The following is a 22,609-nucleotide window of genomic DNA, read 5'->3' on the forward strand; positions in this document are numbered from 1 at the left end:
ACATGCTGACAGCATGTGTGACAGCATGTTGTGACAGCAGTTTTCCTTGGCAGTGGAAGAAACATCCAGGTAGTTACACGTGGTAACGTCCACTATAACAGAGCTTGCCATGGGGCCCAGCCTGCCAACAGCTTCACCAACCCTTTGGCAAAACATCTATGATGAAAGCCAGAAGCGAGCCACTGAATCACAGCACTGGGAGATGGCCCTGACCTCCCTCTGTTCTGCTGCATGAACAAACAGAACAGCCTGTTCTGAGACAACAGGTATGGGAATCTGCCTCAGCAATGCTGTAGGTGCCCAGCCCAACTTCATGTCACCCATCTCCACTTAAGGATTGTCCCTTTGGATGCTCTCTATTTCACAGAATTAAACCAACCCTGCCTTGCCTCACCAAGAATCACACGCTCCTCCTTTAATAACTGCATGCTCTTTCTCTCCACTGCCCCAGTAACAGGCTGAGGGAATCACAAGCAGTAGCTTCACTTGTTTTTCCCTTAGCAAATCATTTCTTTTTCAGGTCAAGTTATTTTTAACCTGGCTCAATTCCCAAATCAGATTCACTGCCTCGCCACAGGAAAAGCTGTAGCAGCACGTTTGGGAGAAACAGGGGAGGCTTACAGATGTGAGCAAAGGTACAGGTACCAAAGCAAGGAGGGCTTAGGCTAGCTCTGCTGCCAAAATAAAGGCTTGTGGAGATGGAGATTTGGTTTCTCGTTTTTCATGTGCATTCCCAAGGAGGTCTAAAAATTGTTCTAATGAACAGGGACCAGAGATGCTGCTCATATCTGTGAGCTGGACACCATGCTGACCTTGGGAACTCCAGGGGTTTCCTAAGATTAGCCCTCAGCCCGAGAGAGACAAAACCATTGGACCAAGGTGGTCATCACCCTCTGCTGCGTGAGGCCGTCCTGTCACCCTGCCCCCTCTGAATGAAGCTGGACACTGCATGAACAGCTAAATCCACATCACTGACAAAACATAAAGTGCTACCTCCATTTCACTACAAAACTGCAGCAGAGACTGTTCAGCATCACATTCAAACTGCAGTAAAGCTGGAAATGGGATCCAGATGTTCAAGGGCATCTCCAGCTTTCCCCTTATATATACACCTTTCTGCAGCTCTTATTGCTTGGTTTGCTTTACACTGTTCTGTTTGGCGTTGCTCACTTCGATCCCCTGTAATGCAGCAACCACAGGAACCCAGGGCACAGGAGCAGGGGTTTCACTGGAACAGATCCCCCATCCCTGCAGGCATTCAAGGCCAGGCTGGATGCGGCTCTGGGCAGCCTGGGCTGCTGGTTGGCGGCCTGCACACAGCAGGGGTTGGAACTGGATGAGCACTGTGCTCCTTTGCAACCCAGGCCATTCTGTGATTCTATAATTCTCCAAACAGGAGTTACTTTATTGCAATTAATTTTCAGATGCATTTGGATTTACTAAAGCAGTCCTAAAAAGCAGTCACTGACCAACATAGGTAGGTTCTGCTTCTACAGCAGAGCATTAAATAATTTAAAAAATCACAGCATTTGGTGAGGAAAAAAACCCCAACATACGAAAGCTAACAAAGCAAAAGGTCAGTAAGCTCTTCCAACACATTGTCTATGCTGACAGCATCGGAGAGCAGGCATCCCTCGCCTTTACCTAGCTTGAACTGACTGCTAATGGACATCACCCTCTGCTGCTGCTGCTGCTGCAGAGCCATTCTGTTCTGTTCTCTCTGCAGGGCTGACTCACTCTGCAGTGCACGCAATCTGCCACATTACACAGAACTATTTATGTGCCAGCAGACGCCACCTCTTCTCAGTCAGGCCCGCCACGAGGCTGTCGTTCCATGCTCTGGGGCTGCCTGCTCTGCTCTTCCAAAGCAAAGTCAATCCCTGGTGGATGGGGCTGCGCTCAGACCTAGCAGAAGAGCGGTCAGTAAATGAAGGAAAGGAGCTGAAAGGTCTGTAATTTTTAGTACTTTGAATCACCTCAGAAATCTGGTGACACAGTAGCCTCACCAGAGGACTTGAAAGGCAAGTTTTCACCTGGGAGTCACCAGTGAGGATCTAGAGCACGGCTGTAACAGAGAACAGCCAATGGATTTAAACTGTTAATTCTACTCCTGGTGTATTTGCAGGTACTAATGCAAGGCAATCCTTTCCCTTTCACAATAACCCTGGCTTTTTTTTTAAGCTGTTCTCACGATTTGTGTGGGTTTATAAATGCAGAAGGCTTGGCACTCCAAGGCATAAATCAAGATGCTGTTGATGGCATTTTATCTGTATTTGGTTATGTAAGTATCCATCGTGATTCTAAGCCTGGTAACCAACACTGTGGCTATGCCAGGGTCCAAACAAGTTCCTATAGGCTGGTGCCTTTAAATTGCTTTTCTTATCCCAGAGATCAGACTACCACAAGCATTTGGTTGCTCCCAAACACGTTTGCTTATATTCTTCTCATCTGGCCAAAAGCAAGGCTGGCAGCATGTCCTCCTCGTGTCAGATCTCAAATGATTTCACCCAGCCAGGCCCTCCACACAAGACTCCTGCCACACAAGAGCAGTGCACCTCCTCCAGACAGCCCGAATCCACCATCACCTCTCCAAGCTACAGGCACTTCACAGAAGCACTCATTGCAATCACTGCAAGGAGACTTTAGTATATTGTATTTTTTTCCAGAAGTGTTCAGAACATCTGAGAAAACACAGCTCACAGGGTCTGAGTCCACTGCTGTTCCTCAGGAAAATGGGATCGATGTGATTCAGATCAGGAAACATTGAAGAGACATTTTCCTCCCCATCCAATTCTGTTTCTATCCCCATCCCATTCAAACATGCAGCCCACATCTCTGTACCACTGAGCACTACTGAGAGCGTTGCTGAGGGTGCCCTGAAGTCGAGCCACTTGAAACAAAAGCCATGGTTCTCTCCAACCCGGAGCCAAGCAGCTGACAGCCTGTCACATGAACCCAGGCAGACATCTTTTAGCCAACAAACCAGTTAGCTTGTTAACAATGCTGCTGGGTGGTCTCTAGTTTAAAGATCAGCTATTCTGAAGGTGCACATGTTCCTACCAGGTTAAGGCTCAGGGTGGTGATGCTCAGTGGCTCCCAGAGCTCTGGCCACAGCTGTGTTGTGCAGAGCTGCCCATTGCACTGCTATACCTGAGATACAGCTCTGCCATACCAGCATTCCCAGTCACACAGATAAATCATTCCAGACCTCCCAGCTTGATTACCAAGATGCTACTACATATCTAAGTAATATTAACTTAGATAATGAATCAGAAAAAGCTCTTTCTGTTCCCCAAACTATTAAAGGCCATGTACTTCCCAAATGGACTCTGGATAACATCTGCAAGCACTAGCTTTGTAAGGGTCCAACATACAGCTCCCATGGGAGCTCCAGCATTGTTTTGTGATATCCACAAACCCCCTGGATGGGAGAACTCTGCTTCAGCGCTTCCCAGCTGCAACAGCAGACTTCTCAGCTTGAATGCTCCTGACTTTCAAAGTACGAGTTCCTAAACGAATCCATTTTGTTGATGAGACAGTCGTTCAGGTACTCCAGCAGCAATCCCTCCATCCAAGTCCTGCAGAGCAATCAGGACACGCGGTCACTCAGCAGCTCCCATTCCTTGCCACACACAGCAGTTTGTACCCTTACTCCCACACTGCACAACCACACAGCGAAGCACCACCTGACCAGGCAGAGCCGAGCACTGACAGCACCGCAGCAGCCCAGCATTCTGCTCACAAGCACAGCCCAGGCAGCAGCAGCATCCATCGCTCTCTGCCCAGGAAGAAAAAAGAATGCGTTCAACAGTCATCAACAACTTCCACATAGCACTCAGTCACTTCCAAGGCCCTGCCTCCCCCTCTTAGAACCCCTCCTCTCCCCAGAGCGGCAGCAAAAGCATTAAATCAGAGGCAGAAGAGTCGTTACAGCAATGTAGTGAGGAAGTTTTATTTGGAAACATCGTATAAGTTCGTAACCCAACAGTGGGTGCACAACTCTGATGCCAGAGCATACGCAGTTACTACTGAAACACGGGAGTGTTTCGGACAATTGCTGTAATAAAACACAAGATTCTCATACTCCAATACCATGACACTACAGCAATCTTTAGAATCAAAGTTACATCCAAGGAATTCTCTGCACTTACAATTGACCCCACAGTGTAATCTACCTATATATAAGATTAATATATATAGCATGGGAAATTGAAAATCTTTGCTCCATAGATGTATGAACATGTCAAGTCTTTTATAAATAAACATCCAGTGAAGAGAAAAATTACATTTCTAGTTCATATTTATACATAAAGTACTAACAGCAATGGGTGGAAAATTGCACGCAGGCCACCCCAAGCCACGCAGCAGGCTTGGAGCTGCCCAACCAATTTAATATTGAATTACACACATGACGGACAAGTCACTAACGTACATTGCGCATTTACAAGAGATCAACTACCAAATTGGGACAACTGTACACATTGGAGAGACCATTTCCATTCTGGAGCTTTGTTGTTTTTTAAATGCTGATTTGTTACATCTCTTTACATCATACTGCGACGTTTACTTTGTGGAGAGGATAAGGGCAACAATGAGGCCGTAGAGACCCAAGACTTCAGCGAAGATCAAAATGAGGATCATGCCCACAAATAACCTGGGCTGCTGTGCTGTGCCCCGTACTCCTGCATCACCCACGATGCCAATGGCAAAGCCAGCAGCCAGACCGCTGAGGCCCACGCTCAAGCCAGCACCCAGCTGAAGAAAGCTCCTGTAGGACAGATGAAAAGAAGGCTCAGTGGTGAGCAGCAGGACGTCACCTTCCATCTTCAGGATGAACTTAGTCCCTCTCTTCGGGAAGCGGGGGCAAATAAACATCTAAAGAGAACCTCTTTCCTGCAGAAAGATCTCTACTCATTTAAGCAAGCACAGCACATCTCATGAAGCAGATGCCTCCCATGACTCCTAGCTCCAGTGCTTACTCTGGGCTCACTGTAGCATTCACACTAACACATATCCCAGTGATGTGCAGCCTATTCATGGCTGCTTTTCCTTCCTGCCTTCAGCAGCCATATTACACAGCCATGGCATACACTGGTGAGAAGCCCTCCTGCAGCACAAGAGTTGCACATGGAGTTAATATGGACAGGTCAGTCAGGGATGCTCTGGCTTTCCAGATGAGCTGCCTGAAGAGCAGTCCTTAAGAGTCTGACCACCTGGTTCCTTTGCAGTTATATTTCCGCCTGCTGTTTCTTAGATAAAGGCTTACAGCTCAGCCAACCACAATGCTCATCTGCGCTCACATGTACAGCAGCACAGCTACCTGCTCTGTTAAGCCTCAGAAGCATTGTTTTATTCTGACATCCATCAAGCTAGAGCTAGCTACCCTCAGAAGCTGAGCAGATTAAGTTTCAGACTATGGCTGGTATAGAGGTACAATGCATAGACTGAGGATTGATTCACCAGCATGTAAAGAAGCAAGCAACATGAATTATTCACTTGCATCTCCCAGGCAACAGGAAAGCTATTTAGATACCTTGATTAACTCGTGAGAAGACCTGCGTACTCCATGTCTAGAATGTGACACTGTGAAACAAACTCAGGCCCCCATTCCCTGGCTGCACTACTTTTCTGGAGACATAAACCATGACTGTAGCTCACAATACTGCTTCTGATCTGTCAGCTAACACATCTCTATCACCGATGCTAAGACACTGCGTAGGACAGCTGAAGTCCAGTTGGTGTTCTTGAGGTCAGCTTGGGAGCATTCAACATTCACAGCAACCCACACTTTCTGAAGAGCTTAATGAAAAATCTACCCATTCCAGAGCATTCAAATTTCAACGAAATTCACAGATACAGAACTTACTTGAATAGTGTGATAGTTGGTGAAAGGGCATTGGCAATGAGGACCGCCACTACGAGGCCATAGATAGCTATAATACCCGCCATGACAACAGGAATAATCGACTTCATGATGAGCTCAGGCCTCATGACAGACATGGCTGCAATACCCGTGCCACTCTTCGCAGTTCCATAAGCGGCTCCCAAGGCTGCAAGAGAAAAGACACATTAGGAAGTTCCCCAAATAACGCTGCCTTTGTCAGATGGCAGCATCAGAACAGCTGAGTCAGCACAGGGAAGAATTGTGCAAGGCTAACTTGGTCACTTGACCACCTGGAGTGTCAGGGAGGCGCATTCCCTTACAGCATGGGGAAGTGACTTACCCACAGTCCTGAAATGAAACTGCTGCTGCTCAAGCACTACTGGCCACAGAACATCCCCTGAGCAGCCAGCTTCACAGCAGGGCAAGCACTGCAGCACAAACGCATTCCCTACTTAGGTCTGCATTTGAACTTGTTACCTTGGCATTTGTGCCCTCCCTGAGTCCAGAATGCAGAGGCTCTCCTCAGTGGAATTTGGGAAGAAACGTAGCAAAGCAGGCTTTGCTACTGCAGCAGGATGCAGCCTGAATGAGAGCCATAGCTCTTAACGTTACTGAACTTTGAGTTCTTAAACACCCCCAGTGTTTAACAGGTCGCCTTGTGTTATCCCACATGAGGCCTTTTCTACCAGAGAAGGGGTATCTGCCCCATGCTCTGACTTGGGATGAAACACACAGCTTCATCAGATAGATTGAGATAGCAGTGACTGTTCATATTCCTGCTACACTTTGTTCCTTGGAGAAAGGACTCCCTCCTCCCATGCAATACCTCCACCTGATGAAGCATTCAGGTCCAAACACTCGCTAACCCAACTGCTGGACTCAGGAAGAGCAGCACAGCTTGCAGTTCACCACCACAGCCACCACCACAGACCACCACAGCCACCTCCTCACCACCACCTTGGAGGTACTGAACATGCAGCCAGCAGCACACAAACCCAAAGCTTGGTCTCCAAAGCAGCAAATGGGCTCATCACCTTTAACAGAGTACTGCCAGAAACAAGAGCCCCGACGTACTGCCTCAAAAGAGTTACTTCTGACCTGAAAGCTTTAAAATAGTCTCATAGAAGTTCATTCTTTGATTCTGAAGCGTTTAGAAAGACCCATTTTGTTTCAGCCTTGCTCTGGAGTACATTAGGAAGTCCACCTTTGGACTGGAAGATGATGAGCAGCTGAGCAGCCACCCGTGACCACAGCTGAAACAGCACCAGCAGCAATGCAAGGGCCACCTCATTCCCTGACACCATGGCATCAATACTCAAAGGTTTGAGTCCTGATTAAGTAGCACAAAAAATACTCCTGCGTGCTCAAAATGGCCACAAAAAAGTACTGCAAACAGGCATTTCAAATGCTTGTGCTGTCCAGGGACTCCTTACATGCAAGTCTGGCTGACCCTTGGTAGGAATTAAGCTTCCTAGAGGGGAGACTTGTTTGTTCCACATGGATGTGTAGCTGCCTCTTACACTAGTGTAGGATGTTACAAAAGAGCTGCTAGTTTTTCAGATGGTTTAGGCTGTTCACTCTGCTATTCTCCCCTATCCAGTTAAAGCCAACTCAAGCAGCCAAGAAGGAAGGGTAATCCTCTCAGTTCTGCACACCAAAAGTTCAGGAGAGTAAGGGCTACAATCACATAAGACTCCCTCCCAGAAGTGGTTTTAGTTAAAGACTGAAAGGAAAGCCTCATCAACTACAAATTAGTTCTGCATTAACAAAGATCTAACCTCCTGTAACCCGGATCCTTTTCAAGTCTTTCCTATAGACACATAAAGAAGTGTTTGGTGCAGTTCAGAAGTAGATTGTTCCATCCATTCTGCAGTTTTATTGCAACCAGGAGACGGGGTTCACTTGCCTTGTAGGTGAAGTCCAGAATTCATTGCAGAAACTTAGTTACAATATCAGTGATGCTAGCTGAACATGGCTACCCCCTAGGGCGTCTAGAAGATTGCTCTGCCTTGAATTAGGAGCCTTTTCTTTCATATTAAACATCCGAGGAACGGATGCAAGTGGAATCAAGATTCAGGTCACCTTCCAGCCAAAGCTTTTAGTAGAAGCCACTTCTGCCTAAGCTTCCACAGTTCTCTCTAAGAAGGCCTGCAAGGGGAGCGAAGTTCACTGTTCAAAGCTACATCTGTCATTACTTCCTCCAAATCTGAGGTTTCTTTGAGGTGTTGCAATTAACACGGCAGTGGATTACAGAAATGGGTTTTGCAATAGTGCATACAGAAAGCCATCCTGATTGAGTTTTTGGGGAGGGGCAGTTCTAGTCAGTTTCTAGTTATCTATCCCAAAAACCTACACAACAGACAACTGTTAGCACACTGACTTTATCTAGGCCGTTTGTGAAACAAAGTCACCCACACTGTGGCAGCAAGTTGCCACACAGCTTACACTTAGCACTGACCAGCTGCTTGTCCCCCATCAGAACAGCACAAGCACATCCAGCCTCAGAGCTGGCACATCTGCACCCCACCAGCATTCATCAGCATTCTGCCCAGCAGCCTCACACCAGAGGTCCCCACACTTCCACTAAGCTTACAAGGCAGCTTGCCTCATCCCTGTCCACTAGCCTCAGAAGTGCTCCTTGTGCTTTTGATGCTGCCCTTGAGCTGCATCCCCGGGAGCAGGCCCACCTCCCCACTGCACAGCTGCTCAGCGCAGGCCACGCGGCACCCAGGGCACTTCTGTACTCATGTACATCTGGGCTTCCACTTCTTGACAGCCGTGAATGTTTGAAGCACTGCACGCACTACGTTCAGAATGCTCCAGCTGAGCTGCAAATAAAGTATTTTCGGAATCTCAGAGAACAAGGCTTGAAGGGATCTATGTGAACAGCAGTAAGAAGTGAAACAAGAGTTTTGTTCATCAGTGTTACATACCATGACTCCAAATACTGACATCAGATCAACACAGCTCAGTCTCCCTAACACACAGGCCAATTAGACTGTCATTACTTTCAGAGCAAACCCTGCCTTTATGGCAGCTATCAAGACACCTCAGTGATAAAGGAACAGCACTTTGCCATCTAGCTTTATCAGGGGAAGAAGCCATGCTGCCTATAACCAGGAATTGTGCCATTCAAAAGCTCAAAGGTGTGCAACACAAGTTCACGCATCATTTGAGGCTTACTCCCAGTATGCCTGTTTCAAAGGTAACTCAAACATGAAGAATTTCTGTAGGGTAATGCCTTGAACTCATGCTACAGCTGCTTTAGTACCACTCCTAGGACAAAACGCACTGCCATGAGACCACAGATGTGCTAAATGGCACCTCTATCAGCCAGAGGTAGGAGCAGCAGCAGTGTGACAGCACAGCTCTGGGATGAAGCGTGCACTAGAAAGCAATATGCCACGCAGGCAGTGGCTGCAGGAAGACCAGTCGTACCAGAGCAAAGGCTTTCACTGCAACTTTGACGCTGTTAGCACTCGTCATCTGTGCTGTAGGTCAGTGCTAGCACAAGTGTCAGGACCAAGCTGCTGTAGCTATAGCTGCAGTGCTCAGTGAGGTCATGCACCAAGCACATCAATCCTGCAGCTAAGACAGCTGCAAGCCACCTCATGCAACACCCCAACACCCCTCCATGCACAAAGAGGCTGCTCCCAAAAACCTTACAGTTCCTGTGCAACTCTGCGGGCACACATGGACAACTAGCCCCATGGGCACTGACACACACTGACCACCACGAGGCTTCAAGTCAAAGCACTACTCCTATAGATGCGACTTCTAGCAGTCTGAGCAGCTGTGATGGATGCAGATGTGGTAGGAATCAGTCATGCACCTCCAGCAGCATCTGACCCATTCAGAGCTGTGATTCCTCGTGTCCCACCACAGAGACACAGGTTTCCACACAGCAGTGGCAGAGGAAAAATTCCCACAGCGCTTCAGCTGGACTTCCTTGGATTAGTAACACAAGTCAAACTTCCAGACAGACAGAATGCTGTCTGCTATCATGGCAAGACTGAAAGACCATTCTGGATGAGAACGTGCACCCTGAGCCTTCTCTAATTAATCCAGCATCAAATGGGCTGTCCTGTGCAATAGGCAGGCTTGCCTTCTACCAGACAGCAGGAACCAGTTCACCTGAAGACCTGCTAATCCTCAATCAGGCTGTTAACCTCCGCAGGATTCTGCTAGAGGTGACAGCTGGGTCAAGCACAGCCCTTGCTCTGCCATGCCAGGCTCATGGTCATCTTCAGAGGTGGGAGGCAACCCAGCAGTGCTGAGGCCCCTCCACACCACCAAGTTCAACACGAACACAACCCTACCTCAGATCACGGTCACAGATGCTCCACAGCTGCTTTGGCAAAACCCTGTGATGCACAGCTGCCCCTTCACAGGGCAGCCACAAGAGTGGAGAGGTACCTGGAACCCACACAGCATCAGAATGCAGAGCTGGAGAGCAGCTGCAGCCCATCTCCAGGGATGGCTGCAGGGGTAACAGGCGCTGCCCTGCAGGGAGAGGCAGCCTGCAGTTCTTGACTTGCGTCACCCACGACAGCATTAGGCACAGCATCCTTTTTGTCCTTCCCTGACTGTATGAGAAGACAGCTCTGCATTTCCAGGTTTCAGAATGATGAAAAAACATCAACCTGCAAGAGGCTAATGAGTAATGTGCTTCTCTTCAGTCAATGTTCAAACTCACAAACACCAGATCCTTGTGGTTATAGCACTCCAGAACAGACAACCCAAAGAGGTTATCAGTCAGTTATCCAACCAGCTGAGATGGCTGCAGCTGCACTCTGCATGCAGAGCACTGTGTAGCATACAAGCCAGGTTTGTTTTACTAAGCTGTGACAAAGGGAATAGGTCTTGCCATGAGTACTTGCCAGCAAGCAGCAACATACACTGGTCCCACCACAAGCCAGCCCTATTGCTACTTATCCTCATCATTCGGCCTCCCACTGCCCTGATGAGCCATTCACAGACAGGTGGCCCACTGCACAAAGGTGCAGATTAGCAGAGCTGCTGTTTCTCATGCCAGCTGGTTGGCTGAACAGCTTACAGTGCTCAGCACACAGCAGCCATAGCTAGGAGGGCCCTGAGGAAGCCAAGGTCATCCCATTCAGACCCATGTGATAAGACTGAAGCCTTGTGCTCACAAGTTTCACCACTCAAAGGAAGCAAGGTCAGCAGGTTATGCCTTGCTGTCTTGTGAGGGCAGTTAGCAGGGAGAAGCACAGTTCTGTGGTCCCATGGTTTCCAGTACCACAGAACAGCCTGATGGAGCTCTAGAATTTTCCAGCTAGCAACCACCATTTGCAATTAGTCAGGCTCCAGAGAGATGAAAGAGGCTCATTTTAGGAATTGAAAGAAGTTGATTAAGAGGTCCCAAGGAAACTGGTGTTCATCTTTACTACTGCACTGAAGCTCCATCACAGTGAAAATGCACAAAGACTTCATAGTCTACAGTGACTCTGGGGCCAGATCAGAATCCCACCAGATCAGCTGGAAGCCACTCATAGCAGCTTCAGCCCAGTTCTACACAACTAATGGTTAAGGCTTTGCTTATAATGGTTTTGGATGTTCCGGACACTAGTATTTGCAGAGCAGAAATCATGCACTTACTTATGCCTTCCATTAATTAAACTTACCTGTAGCAGCACTGCTTGTGCCTTCCAACACTTGTGTTGAGAGTCCACCATTTTACCTGCTGTTAGTTAAAGACAATTTTATGTGGCTCTGTATTGCAGTCAGTACAGCAATGTGAAGTGCTGACCACAGTTCTGCCCCAACCACCTGCCTCTGAAGGTCTTTGGAGTGTTTGGCAGAGCAGAGTGACTCTCTGTTCCCATTCATTTCTCACCTGCAAGTTACCTGGGCAGTATGCTGTTCCTCCTAGGCTGAGGGCTGTAGAGGCCTTCACACTCTCTTCCACCAACCCCTCACCCACCAAGAACAGTATTTCAGGAAGCACAGGAGTCACCAGCCCTCAGGGGTATGAGCTGTTTGCAGTCAAGATGCCTCCTGGAATCAGTGTGCAGGGCTGACAGCTGCACCAAACACACACTGAGCCAGCAATTCCATGGGGTGGGATGTGCATACGTGGGGGGCCTGAGCAGCTAACCAACAGCTATAGCACACCTGTGGCCCAAGCTTAAAATAAAAGTTTTGTTGGCTCCACAGCAACAATGAGAAGTAGGACACAGGACTGCCTTCTCACTGCTGGCTGGAGTCCTCCTCATTAGCAGTGTTCCCAACGCCTGGCAGCACAGCAGCATCACATCACCCGCTCCAGCAGGTCCTAGCAAGACTCCTATCACACCCTGGGGACCTGATGGAGCAGCCCGGCTCATCCCACTCTTCTGGACAAAGTTCCTTGCACGCTGCTGGGCAGCTTTGCTCAATGCTGTGCTTCTTCATTTCTGCATGCAGAAGTCACATGGAAAAGTCTCTCACTGGATCACTCAGCAGCATCTGACACTGAGCCAGCCACATGTTTTAGACATAGGAAATAAAGCAATCTTAGCTCCCAGAACAGGCTGTGATCAGTGACAGCAGGCCTGGGACAGCCAAGGTCACACAGCCTGCTCTGGGCTTCTCGCTGCCCTCAGCACGAGCTGACCAGAACGAGTTCTGCTATCTATTCTACATCAGCTGTTAATGTTCCAACACCAAACAGAACTGCTTGAAGTCACCTGTTTTCACATCAAACTAGCCTGGGCAGTGTCAAACCTGACCATGTTTACTAGAAACATGTCTTTAATACAATCAGCAGCCTCGCCAGAAGCTGATCTTTAGGCACAGCATGAGTCAGCCATGATCACTGCGCTGCTCAACACCCATCCACAGCAAGTTCAGGTATTTGCACACTGCTTGCCCACAAAGCCTTAGCTCCCAGCTCCCAGGCAGCTTTCAGATGTGCTGCAGTGGTCCTACTCACCAGATGTACTCAGGCCCAACAGGCTGCTTGCTGCCTGAAGCCCAGCCCTGCCCCAGCAGCAGCACAGTGACCAAACCCTCACTGGTACAGCTTGGGTGACCTGAGTTACCCAGTCCAAACCCTGCCCTGCCACCTGCAATCCCACAGTACAGCACTACCAGACCTGCAGCTTCTAGGAAATGCCTCATTTCTACTTCAGAGGTGCCAGGCAATGCTCTGAGTTCTTACTGAAAGGTTGACTCAACACTGCATCCCTCACCAAGGTTTCTACTGACGCAAACTTTGCACAGAAGTCTGAAATGCCATACAGTGCTCTTCTGCTTCTGCAGGAAGAATGAGATGCTGTGCTTCCTTGGGGAAGCAGTCACTGAAGACTTTAATCATTGCTATTGCCAAAGGCGTTCATCTGCTAGCTCCATTTTGCCTCCCTCTCCTGTGAGGTGCTCAGCCTGCTCCTGGTGGGCAGGCGGGTGGGCACAGAGCCTGCACTGTGCGTGCCATGTTCCAGGCAGCATCAGGCACACGTATGATGGCTGAGCTCCATGACAGTTGCCACCGCATGCCCTCAGTACTGGGCACAGCTTCTTTTGTGCTGAGATGTGAGCTCAGAGCAGCATCGAGCCCAGCTCCCAGTGCCCACACCAGCAGAGCCACAGTCGCCCCTCAAATGTTTTATATCTACCGTACATTCCCAGCTTGAACTGCTGCTCTAACCAAGAGCAGCCTCCACCAGTCTACCTTTCAGTCTTCAGTACCATCTCAGAGGCATCACTGACACCAATGAAGATGGGTGTAAGAGCAGCAGCGACGTGACTGGAGCTGCAGCGGCTGCTGAATGAGTGCAAGGACTCCTCCGCACCAGCCTGGGTGGAACACAGACACTGCAGTCCATGCATGCAGATGGGCAAGCGGGTCAGGGCGTGCATGCAGAGCACACTAAGGCTTCAAAGCAGAAGCTGCTCCCTGCAGGTGTCTGATGCGTTCTGGTCATATCAGTGCTGAGAAGCACCACCTCCTGGGCCACGGGGCCCCGCGACCCACAGCACTGCCTGCAGTGGGGCAGAACCGCAGAGCTGTTGGGGCTGCTCAGCCCCGGGGCGGCTGTGAGGCAGGCTGAGGGACTCCGTGCCGATCTCAGCCACCTACAGCACAGACAGACAGACAGCTGCAGACGAGAGCTTCCCCCGGCTGTGCTTTACGGGGCTCCCCTCGCGAAGGAAAGGTGGAAGCCCAAAGGCACCATTCAGCATCACCGACGCCTTAAGACCGACCGCACCGGCACGCCCATGGAGGCTCCGGTCCCAGAGAAGCGCAGCCCGGCGCTGCCCCAGGGAAACATCAGCGCAGCGCAAGGCGGCTCCGCAGCGGAAGGGCCGCCAGGGATGCAACGGAACGGCCCGGCGTGCGGCACGGCGCGGCTCCGGAGCCCCACCGGCACCGCAGTCACGTGACAGCGGGGGCTCCGCCGGCGGCGGTGACGTCACCGCGCGGACCCTCGGCCGATGCCCGGATGGAGCCGGGAGGAGGAGGGGGAGCGACTCCCCACCGCCGCCCCCGCGCGAAGCCCGACTCCCCCGCCCCGACAGCCGCCCCCGCCGGAGCGCGACCGCACAGCCCCGGGCGCGCACCCCCACCCCCACCGCCGCGCCGCAGGAGGGCTCACCGCTGAAGACCATGGCGGCCGAGGCGCCCATCACGGCGAAGAAGGAGGCGTACTCGGGGGTGCTGCTGGAGGACATGGCTGCGGGGTCGGGGGGGCCGGAGCGGGGCACGGAGCGGGCAGGCAGGGAACGGGGCTCCGCCGCGGCGCCGTCCTCCGCAGGCAGCGGCCGGCCACAAAATGGCGGAGGCGAGAAGAGAGGGTGGGCGGGAGAGCGGCGGGCGGAGGCCGGCGATGGGGAGGGCGGGGCGAGCGGCACGGAGCTGCGTCCCGGCGGCACTGCGCGGCAGCTCTGCGCGGCGCCCTACATATGGCCTCCGCAGGACAAAATGGCGGCGGCCCGCCCGTCACGTGATCGAGCCCCTCCCGCCGCCGGCCGCTCCCACGGGTCACGACGTAGGGGGGATCAGCCTCGCCGCTCTCCGCCGCTCTCCGCCCGGCGCTCCCACGGCCAGGTGGGCTCCGGGGCCTGCAGAACACCGCACCCTGGCCGCCAACGCGGATCTCGGCCGCGCTCTGGCCCCCGCTCCGCCCGGACTCTCCCCCCTCCTACGGCGGTGGTTCGGTCCCGCCCGCCGCGTCCCACAGAGCGTGATTCAGCGCTCATTAGCATAGAGGGCGTGTCCTTGAGATACCACGCCCCCATGTCCGAGGAGGGGGCGTGGCCTCGCGTAGCGCTGAGCCGGGCGCTCTGCCCCACGTGCCCGGCAGTGCCCGCATCTCTCGCGCCGTGTCCCCGCGGTGCGGGCTCTTACCGCATCCCATCCGCTGTGCCACCTCCCCTGCGGCGCACCCGCAACCCTCTGCCGTGTCCCAGTGCCGTGCTCTCTTGCCCTACCCCTTGCACTGTCGGCAGGCTCGTGTGCTCAGCACCAGTGGCCATACTCTGGCATTTCTTCTGGCTGGGGGCCCCTTTCCCCATAGCGTGGCACAGCCCTCCAGCACGTCCCTGCTGCCCCGTGCCGTGTCCCTGTCCGTTGGCAGCACCAGAGCTGGGCTGTGTCCTGCGTGCCACTCTCTGACCACCCAAGCTGAGCCCGGTCCTGGGCCATTGCCATCCCCACAGCCATCCTGGAGCTACTGCTGCTGCTGAGTGCTCCAGGGCAGCACTGTGCTGGCTTTGGGGTTCATGCAGCTTCACAGCCTTCCCTTTGTGCTAATGTGATACCTTTAAGCATCAGAGCTCTGATGGAGGACCTCTGTGCATCATTGCCATCCCTTGGTCACCTCTCTGCCCGGTCAGATCTGTGAGGAAATGAGAACTGATGGCACTGAGCATCAGTACCCTGGGGGGCAATGTGCAAGGTGCAAGACCCACATGTGCTCCTTCCCCATCACCACCACCATCACCCCCAGCCCTCTGCCACCTCTCTGCTTTTCCTGCAGCACTGCACCCTGGAAGCTGTAGTTTGCCAGCCCAGCACAGTCACCGTTGCTATGGCAGTGGTTGCGATCACTAATGAGGGTTTCCAACAGCCCCAATTAGCAACAAGAGGCCTTTCAGTAGTGCAGGAGCTGAGGCAGGGACAGGCCTTGCTCTGACACGGTGGAGCAATCGGTTGCGTGTTGATTCCCATTATCTGGGTGCTGGGGTGGGCAGGGCTGCGGCTGGAGGCAGTGCTGGTGGTGATGCGCTGCATGGGGTGGGGGGCAGCGGGGCAGTGGGGTGCTCCTCCCCCTGTGCCTGCAGGCAGCCCCCACTGTGGGGGGAAAGTACAAAGTGCTGATTCATTGAAGGGATGTTTTCTACGCTTTTAACTGTACTTTTCCTCAAAAGGTTTCAATTTATACTCCCACAGCACCTCGTATTTATCCAGCCCCATTCTGTCCTGCTTGTCCCTGGGCTGTGAAAGCACCAGGTGGGGGAAACACTCATGACCTTGCCTGCCTCTGGCTGCATGATGCCCAGGTGCTGAGGGGCTTTTGGGCGCTGCTAAATCCTTCCTGGGCCATCACTGGTTGAAAACAGACAACTTCCTGGTGCTGCCTCCAGCTGGGGGGGACGCAGGCACTGCTGCCAGGGCTGCAGGCATGAGGGTGCCCAGCCCAGCCCTGTGGTGCTGCCATCACACAGTGCCATCCATAGAGCTCCAGGGACACAGCACTACTCTGCTGGTTGGGCATTTTGTGCACGGGGCTCTTCTGCTCTGCTTGGATCAGAAGTAACTGATTTCCATCCTGAGCTGTCCGCTCTGCTCACCTTGACAAGGCACACTGGTCCCTCTGATTGAATCCAATCCCATCTCATCCAACCACACCACCATCTCCTCGCTGCTCGGAGCTTCCCTGCCCATCAATCCTCTCTTGTCTCCGTTTTCCATATCACAGTTTTTCTTTGCTTCTCCAAGGATGAAAGCGGGTGGGAAATCACCACTGCTGCTGCTCTCTCCCCAGAGATCACCCCTGGCTCCATTCCTCTCCTGCAGATACAGCTCTGCCCCAGCTGAAGCTCCCAGCTCCCAGCTCTGCACTGCATCCACAGCTCCAGAGCACCCAAACGAAGCACTGCAGGGAGCCAAGGTAAACAGCAGGGTTATCGCCTAGTTCAGCAAAGAGAAACTGAAACAGAGCAGGAGCTGTTTGGTTTTATTATTTCTCTTGGCCTGGTGCTGCTTTGTGGTTTGCAGTGGGAGCCCAAGGTCACATCTAGGCAGGATCCCAGCAGCACTGACCACAGGGCTGCACAGAGCTGAGAACGGGGATTTTGGAAGCAGATGGCCAACTGCCTTTGGTGCTGGAAGAGGCAGAGTCCTGTGGCTGGGTGTCACCTTCCTCCAATGCCCAACGCAGAATTGTGGCGCCGTGCTGTAAGGTTGGCTGCAGATGGGGACAGGCACAGCTGCCTCCCCAAGGTGCAGCCCATGTGGCACAGCTCGGGGGATGTGAGTGAAAAGGGCAAAAGTCATTGTGGATGACAAAAGATCACACAGGGAGAGCTGGCTGGAAAAGCGGAAGGGTTGGATGGAGGAGACTCAGTGGAAATATGGGATGTGCACGGCAACACTCAGATCCTCCTCTTACCACGTCCCACAAGCATGGCAGCATCAGGGGGCTACAAACCCTGGCGCTGTCACAGTGTCCCTGTTGTGCGAGGAGAGGCAGCAGGTCCCAGTGCTGTGCCAACAGGACTCTGCAGCAGCACCCATCCCTGCACCCATGGGCTTCCCAGGAGCCCTGTGTGAGGAGACTTGTCCTCGTGTCCTCAGCTGGAAATGGCCACGATGCTCCGGGCAGCACACAGCACTGCAGCTCTGAGCCCCTTTGCCACAGACACGCTAGGACTGCCTTAATCCAAATTTGGATCCAAATTACTCCTCTTCCCTCACTCAGGACTTGCGCTGCTCGTACTCATCACTGCACCATGCACAGCTGGGGCTGAGCTGGGCAGGCACGGGGAGACGCGCAGGGCCTGGGGCCCATGTCAGGTGTGCGCTGCTTCTTTCATAAAGGGATTTTTTCCCCATCAGCTGACACAGTCAGGATCACATGGGGCCCTTCAGGAATAGCTCATTCTGTCGGAACGCCTCCGTGGCTCCATGTGAATCAGGAGCACAGCTGACGTGCAGACACCAGGCTGGCACAGACTGCTGCCCATCCTCATGGCACACAGCACAGTCGGCATGGGCTGGCTGCAGGCTGTGGGGTGCTTTACTGCACGCTGCTGAGGGATGCAGGGCGGCAGCAGTGCAGTGCTCCATGTGATGCATCCTCGACAGCAGGGGAGGGCACGGCCTGAACCACAGAAGCACCATGCAGATGCTCCAATGTTCTTCCTCCCTCTTCCCTGAGCATGCAGCACTTCCTTGTGCCGGGGGTGGCTCTCAGCACACAGCTCTCCCCACAAGAGCACTGAGATTTCAGTCCCTGCCCAATGCAGGGCTGTGGGCTCCGTGCTGGGGGAAGGATGAGGAACACAGATGAGTTCCCGGCCTCTCTTAACCTTCACAAGTTCTTTGAGCTCGCGGGATGCAGATTAACCATTAAGCCCTTAAACACATCCTTTGCCTCCAAAACCACTGCAATGGCAGGAGCTGGCTGGTGCCACTGCTGCTCAGTGTCCCCGTCCCTTGTGTACAAGGAAACACAGATCCAGCCCCTGCAAGCACATTCTGGCTGCTCCAGAGACGGATGGCAGCAGAGATCATAAGGCACAATTCAGGCCAAAGGAACTTGTTTACACTGACTTACGGCCAAGGTCTGCCCTTCCCTTTCCTTCTGGGCTGCCCCAGACCCTGCCCTCCTCACACAGCCCCTGAGGGCAGCCTGGGAGCGGGGGCAGCAGCTGGAGACCCCCATGGGCAGAGCAGGACCCCAAGGAGGGCACAGCTCCCTTTCCATATAGACCAGCACATTGCACAGGACATCCATCAGAGCTCTGGACCTGTCAGGGCTGTCTGGTGGGGGGAGAGGGGCTTTTCCTCTCCCTTCAGAAACCTTTACACTCATCCATACTTCCCTCTAGGCTGTGTCAAACACATCACCATCACGTTTCCTCTCCCAATCAGTTATTCCCCTTCCTGGTTTCCACTTCTGCAATTTCTGCACACACACTGATAGGGCCCCTTAGAGAAGGAAGCTGCACCAGGAAGACCCACAACTTCAGCAGTGCTTGCAGCCTTCCCTGAGCAGTGTGAGCAGTGCAGGAGGCTGAGCTGCTCCTCCTGCAGCCAGCACTGACACCGGGGAACAGCAGCACAGCCCCAGCACAACTCAGGTGCAGCTCTGGCTTTAAGAGCTTCTCCTTCTCCTTTATCTGCCCCAAACGGTGGCACTGTTAGAAGCTACAGCTGAGCAGCCAGGAACTTGAGATATGGCATCAGCTGTGATTGGTCATGGCAGCTGGTAAAAGAAAATAAAATATGGCAGATTCTTAGAGGTACAGTGTAAGTCAGCACCTGGAACTGCTGAAATCTGTCAAAGCCAGAATGAAACCTGCAGGCATTGTTTCAGCAAAACCCATAGCTGCCAGCATAGCTGCTTGGGTAGGTAGAGCAGCCCTGATGCTGCCCAGGAGCCGCTCTATGGGGCACTCACAGTTCTGCAGGCAGGAGCCCAAGGAACACAGTGCCAGACTGGACATCCCGCCCTGCACAGCCCAGCAAATGGATGCTGAAGGGATTTCTGAAGTCTCAGCCCCAAAGCTCTCCTGAAGGGAGGACAGGTTGGTGCTCTGCAAGACTCACAGCAAGCAAGCAAACTGGCTGCACTGTGGTCTGTGATGTGTGGACGGTCAGAGCACCAGAGTCCATCAACCCACGGTATGCTCAGAGCCCACATGTTGGTTCTGGAAAGGGGCCTGAAGCAACCCCTGCAGCATAGCAAGGGGCTTCTCCATGTGGGGAGGCAGATGTGGGTCTTCATGTTAACACGGAGGGCCTGGAAGGAAGCAGGATTTCAGCGTGATGAGAAGCACTTGAAGAGAAACGCCCTGCGCCAGCCACGGCCAGCAGGACAGCACGAGTCTTGGCTGGCAGAGCCACGTGGGGACAGACAGACACAGGCAGGGACAGGCAGAGGTCAGGCTTTGGGCTTCTGTTTATGGCACAGAGAATCCAACTCCTGTGGGCTGACGCGGCCCAAGCGCTCGATCCCCTCTGCCATGGGGCTCTCCCAAGCTGAGTCCTTTCCTGGTGGCTGTGAGGGATCAGAAGGGCTCCAAGAGCACCAAAAAAACCAGTCAATGGCAGATGGAGGGCGCAGATCTGGGAGGACGCCTCAGCCATAAAGAGAGAGGTGAATCACCAACAAACAGAACCAAAGTTGAGTCAGCAACAGGAAGGCACGCGTGTGGGGTCAGGGACAGCATAGTCACTGCTGCCTTATCTGCATTTGCTCAAGAGGTACAAGCAGAACAGAGGCCAAACGCCCTCAGACATCACCCAGCTGAAGGATGGGCTCAGTTTCACTGATCAGACCATCACACGTTTTGCCAACAGTGAAAAGCAGCCTCAGACAGCAGAGCCAAGGGGCCCAGGAGAGATGAATCCCACCCCACCGAGCCCTCCCACTGCTTGATGCAATCAAGCATTCCATTCTCCTCTCATGCCCACGGCCACATACTTCAAAGCAGATGCAAAGTCCTGAGCCAGCAGCCCACACTGCTCAACCCGTCCTGTCCTGCTGCACTGCACCTTGTTGGTAGGCATAAGGTCTCTAACGCAGTTGTAAAATTGAGAGTTATGGAGCTTAATGCTTAAAAGTGATTTTTAAAAGTGAGCTCCATCTGTAGAAAGCCTCCTGCTTACCCCTCTGCCCGACCCTTATGTCTATTGTAAGAAAAAAGTACTCTGATGATCTGAGTTTACTCAATTTTGGGACTGTAAAATTGGTTCTGTTTGTGATGGAGGGAGAAGGAAGGGCTTTTCCTAACCATGATGAATCAAAGGGGAACCTCTGCTGGCCACAGGCTTTCCCTGCAGCAAACAGCAGGCACAGAAACAGCCTGAATAGTTTTTGCAAGTTCAGTAAAATTTTTCACATTGCATCACCTCAGACCACAGCCTTGCTTTTGGAAGCACCCACAAACAATGCACAGGAAGCCCCTATGTTGTGTTTCTTTTCCTCCTGCCTGGCAGACATCTCACTCAGAACCCTGCTCTGCTCAATGGCAGTACTGCATCCTTTGCACGTGAGCAGCACTGCTGGTCGGGCTGATCTGTTGTCAACACAGGGTTGGGGCAAAACACTCAGCCCTGGCCAAGGGAAGGCTGCAGAGTTCTCCAGCCTCGTGTTATTTGTCAGTTAGTTTGGCACCAGATCTCAGCAGGAGTCAGTGCAGCATCTCACTGCGGTGAGAAAGAACACACATTCAATGGTTTATTGCTTAGTTTTACCAGATCGTTTGCTATGAGGTCTACAGGAAGGACAAACCCAGGGACAGCTGTGCTGAAGGATGAGGCCACTCACTTCCACAGTCCAACGCCTTTTAATACAATCCAAGATTCTACACGGTGACAAAAACAGCATCGACACAGGGCAGCAATTTCAAGAGTAGAGCTGGACACCAATTTGGCAGCACATCACCCGAGAACACGCTCATCTCAGCTCCGAATGGTTCAGTGCAATATCCATGGCAGCAGTGCTGGCAGAAGGGCACCCCGGGCTGTGAGGGGGGTTCCTGGGCCTCCCATCTGCCCCACAGTTGTGCTCCAGGTGTTGGCTGCTGCAGCTGAGCTCCTCCAGGGCCATGGCTGCAGGAGAGCTCTCGGTCCCACTCACTGTGGCATCAGCTTTGTGACAGTGACTGCACGGTCAGCTCACTCCCCATCAAAAACGTGGACATATTTCATAGGAGAAAGAACGAAACTTCAATGCACACACACAAATAGCAACTGATTGATACGTAAGTTATGCCACTTCTCCCATGGCAAAACACAGCTTTCCTATTGGCATTAATCTTTAACTCTTCAGAGAGCAGCACTGTCTGCCCCTTCGATTTGCCTTCAGTTATCTCAACACGGAGGAAGTCGAAGTTTTCCTCCCTTCCTCCTGCCTTAAACATCCTCCATCAGAAAACAAAGCATGTCCAAGTGCAGGAATGGCAGCTTGTGGATCTACTGAAGAAGGCTGTCCAGCCTGGCTAGCAGCTGGAAACAGCTCCTGTGGCCTGGAAACAACTTTGATGCCATTTACAAACACATGCAAGTTTCCGGTGTCAGGAATTTTTGCTCTTTTCTGCCTTCAGTAGAGAATTACAAAACAAAACCAGCTCCCCAGGAAAGCAAATGGCTCCTGAAGAACCGTGGCAGCCAATGCTCAGCCTTCAGCTCTGCATCTTCACATCAAACTGCAGTGACAGCCGTATCCCTGCTGTCACTGAAAGCAGCAGGAGGGCACACAGAGTCATCTGTAACGGAATCAAAACCACTTTGCAGCTGGGGAACTTCAGATAGCTTCAACCCCCCGGGAAGGTGCCCGCTGAACCCATTTTCTTAGAAAGCCATTTGTTCGTAGCCTATCTGAAGGGTTTTGCATGCTAACACATCAACTGTTGGCTCACTTACTTGGACTGCTGATATACACATGGACAGTGACAATCATTGTCTACAGGGACAAAAAATGCCTCTCTGCTACTGCAAAGAAAAATCAACTCACAATACAGCTCCTCGAGGATGCCTCACAACTATTAACA

The 22,609-nt window shown here is 52.3% G+C and overlaps 1 protein-coding gene across 1 annotated transcript; it reads right to left on the bottom strand.

Moving 5' to 3' along the window:
* Positions 1–3,936: 3,936 nt before the first annotated feature.
* ATP6V0C (ATPase H+ transporting V0 subunit c) lies at positions 3,937–14,766 on the bottom strand. The gene is made up of 3 exons (XM_048961915.1): positions 14,482–14,766; positions 5,867–6,050; positions 3,937–4,768 (listed from the first exon to the last, which is right to left on the bottom strand). Exons 1-3 carry the CDS (start codon positions 14,555–14,557, stop codon positions 4,564–4,566), a joined length of 465 nt encoding a protein of 154 aa, XP_048817872.1. The 5' UTR covers positions 14,558–14,766; the 3' UTR covers positions 3,937–4,563.
* Positions 14,767–22,609: the final 7,843 nt, after the last annotated feature.

This window comes from Lagopus muta, chromosome 15, assembly GCF_023343835.1.
Source record: "Lagopus muta isolate bLagMut1 chromosome 15, bLagMut1 primary, whole genome shotgun sequence".
Taxonomy (NCBI): Eukaryota; Metazoa; Chordata; class Aves; order Galliformes; family Phasianidae; genus Lagopus; species Lagopus muta.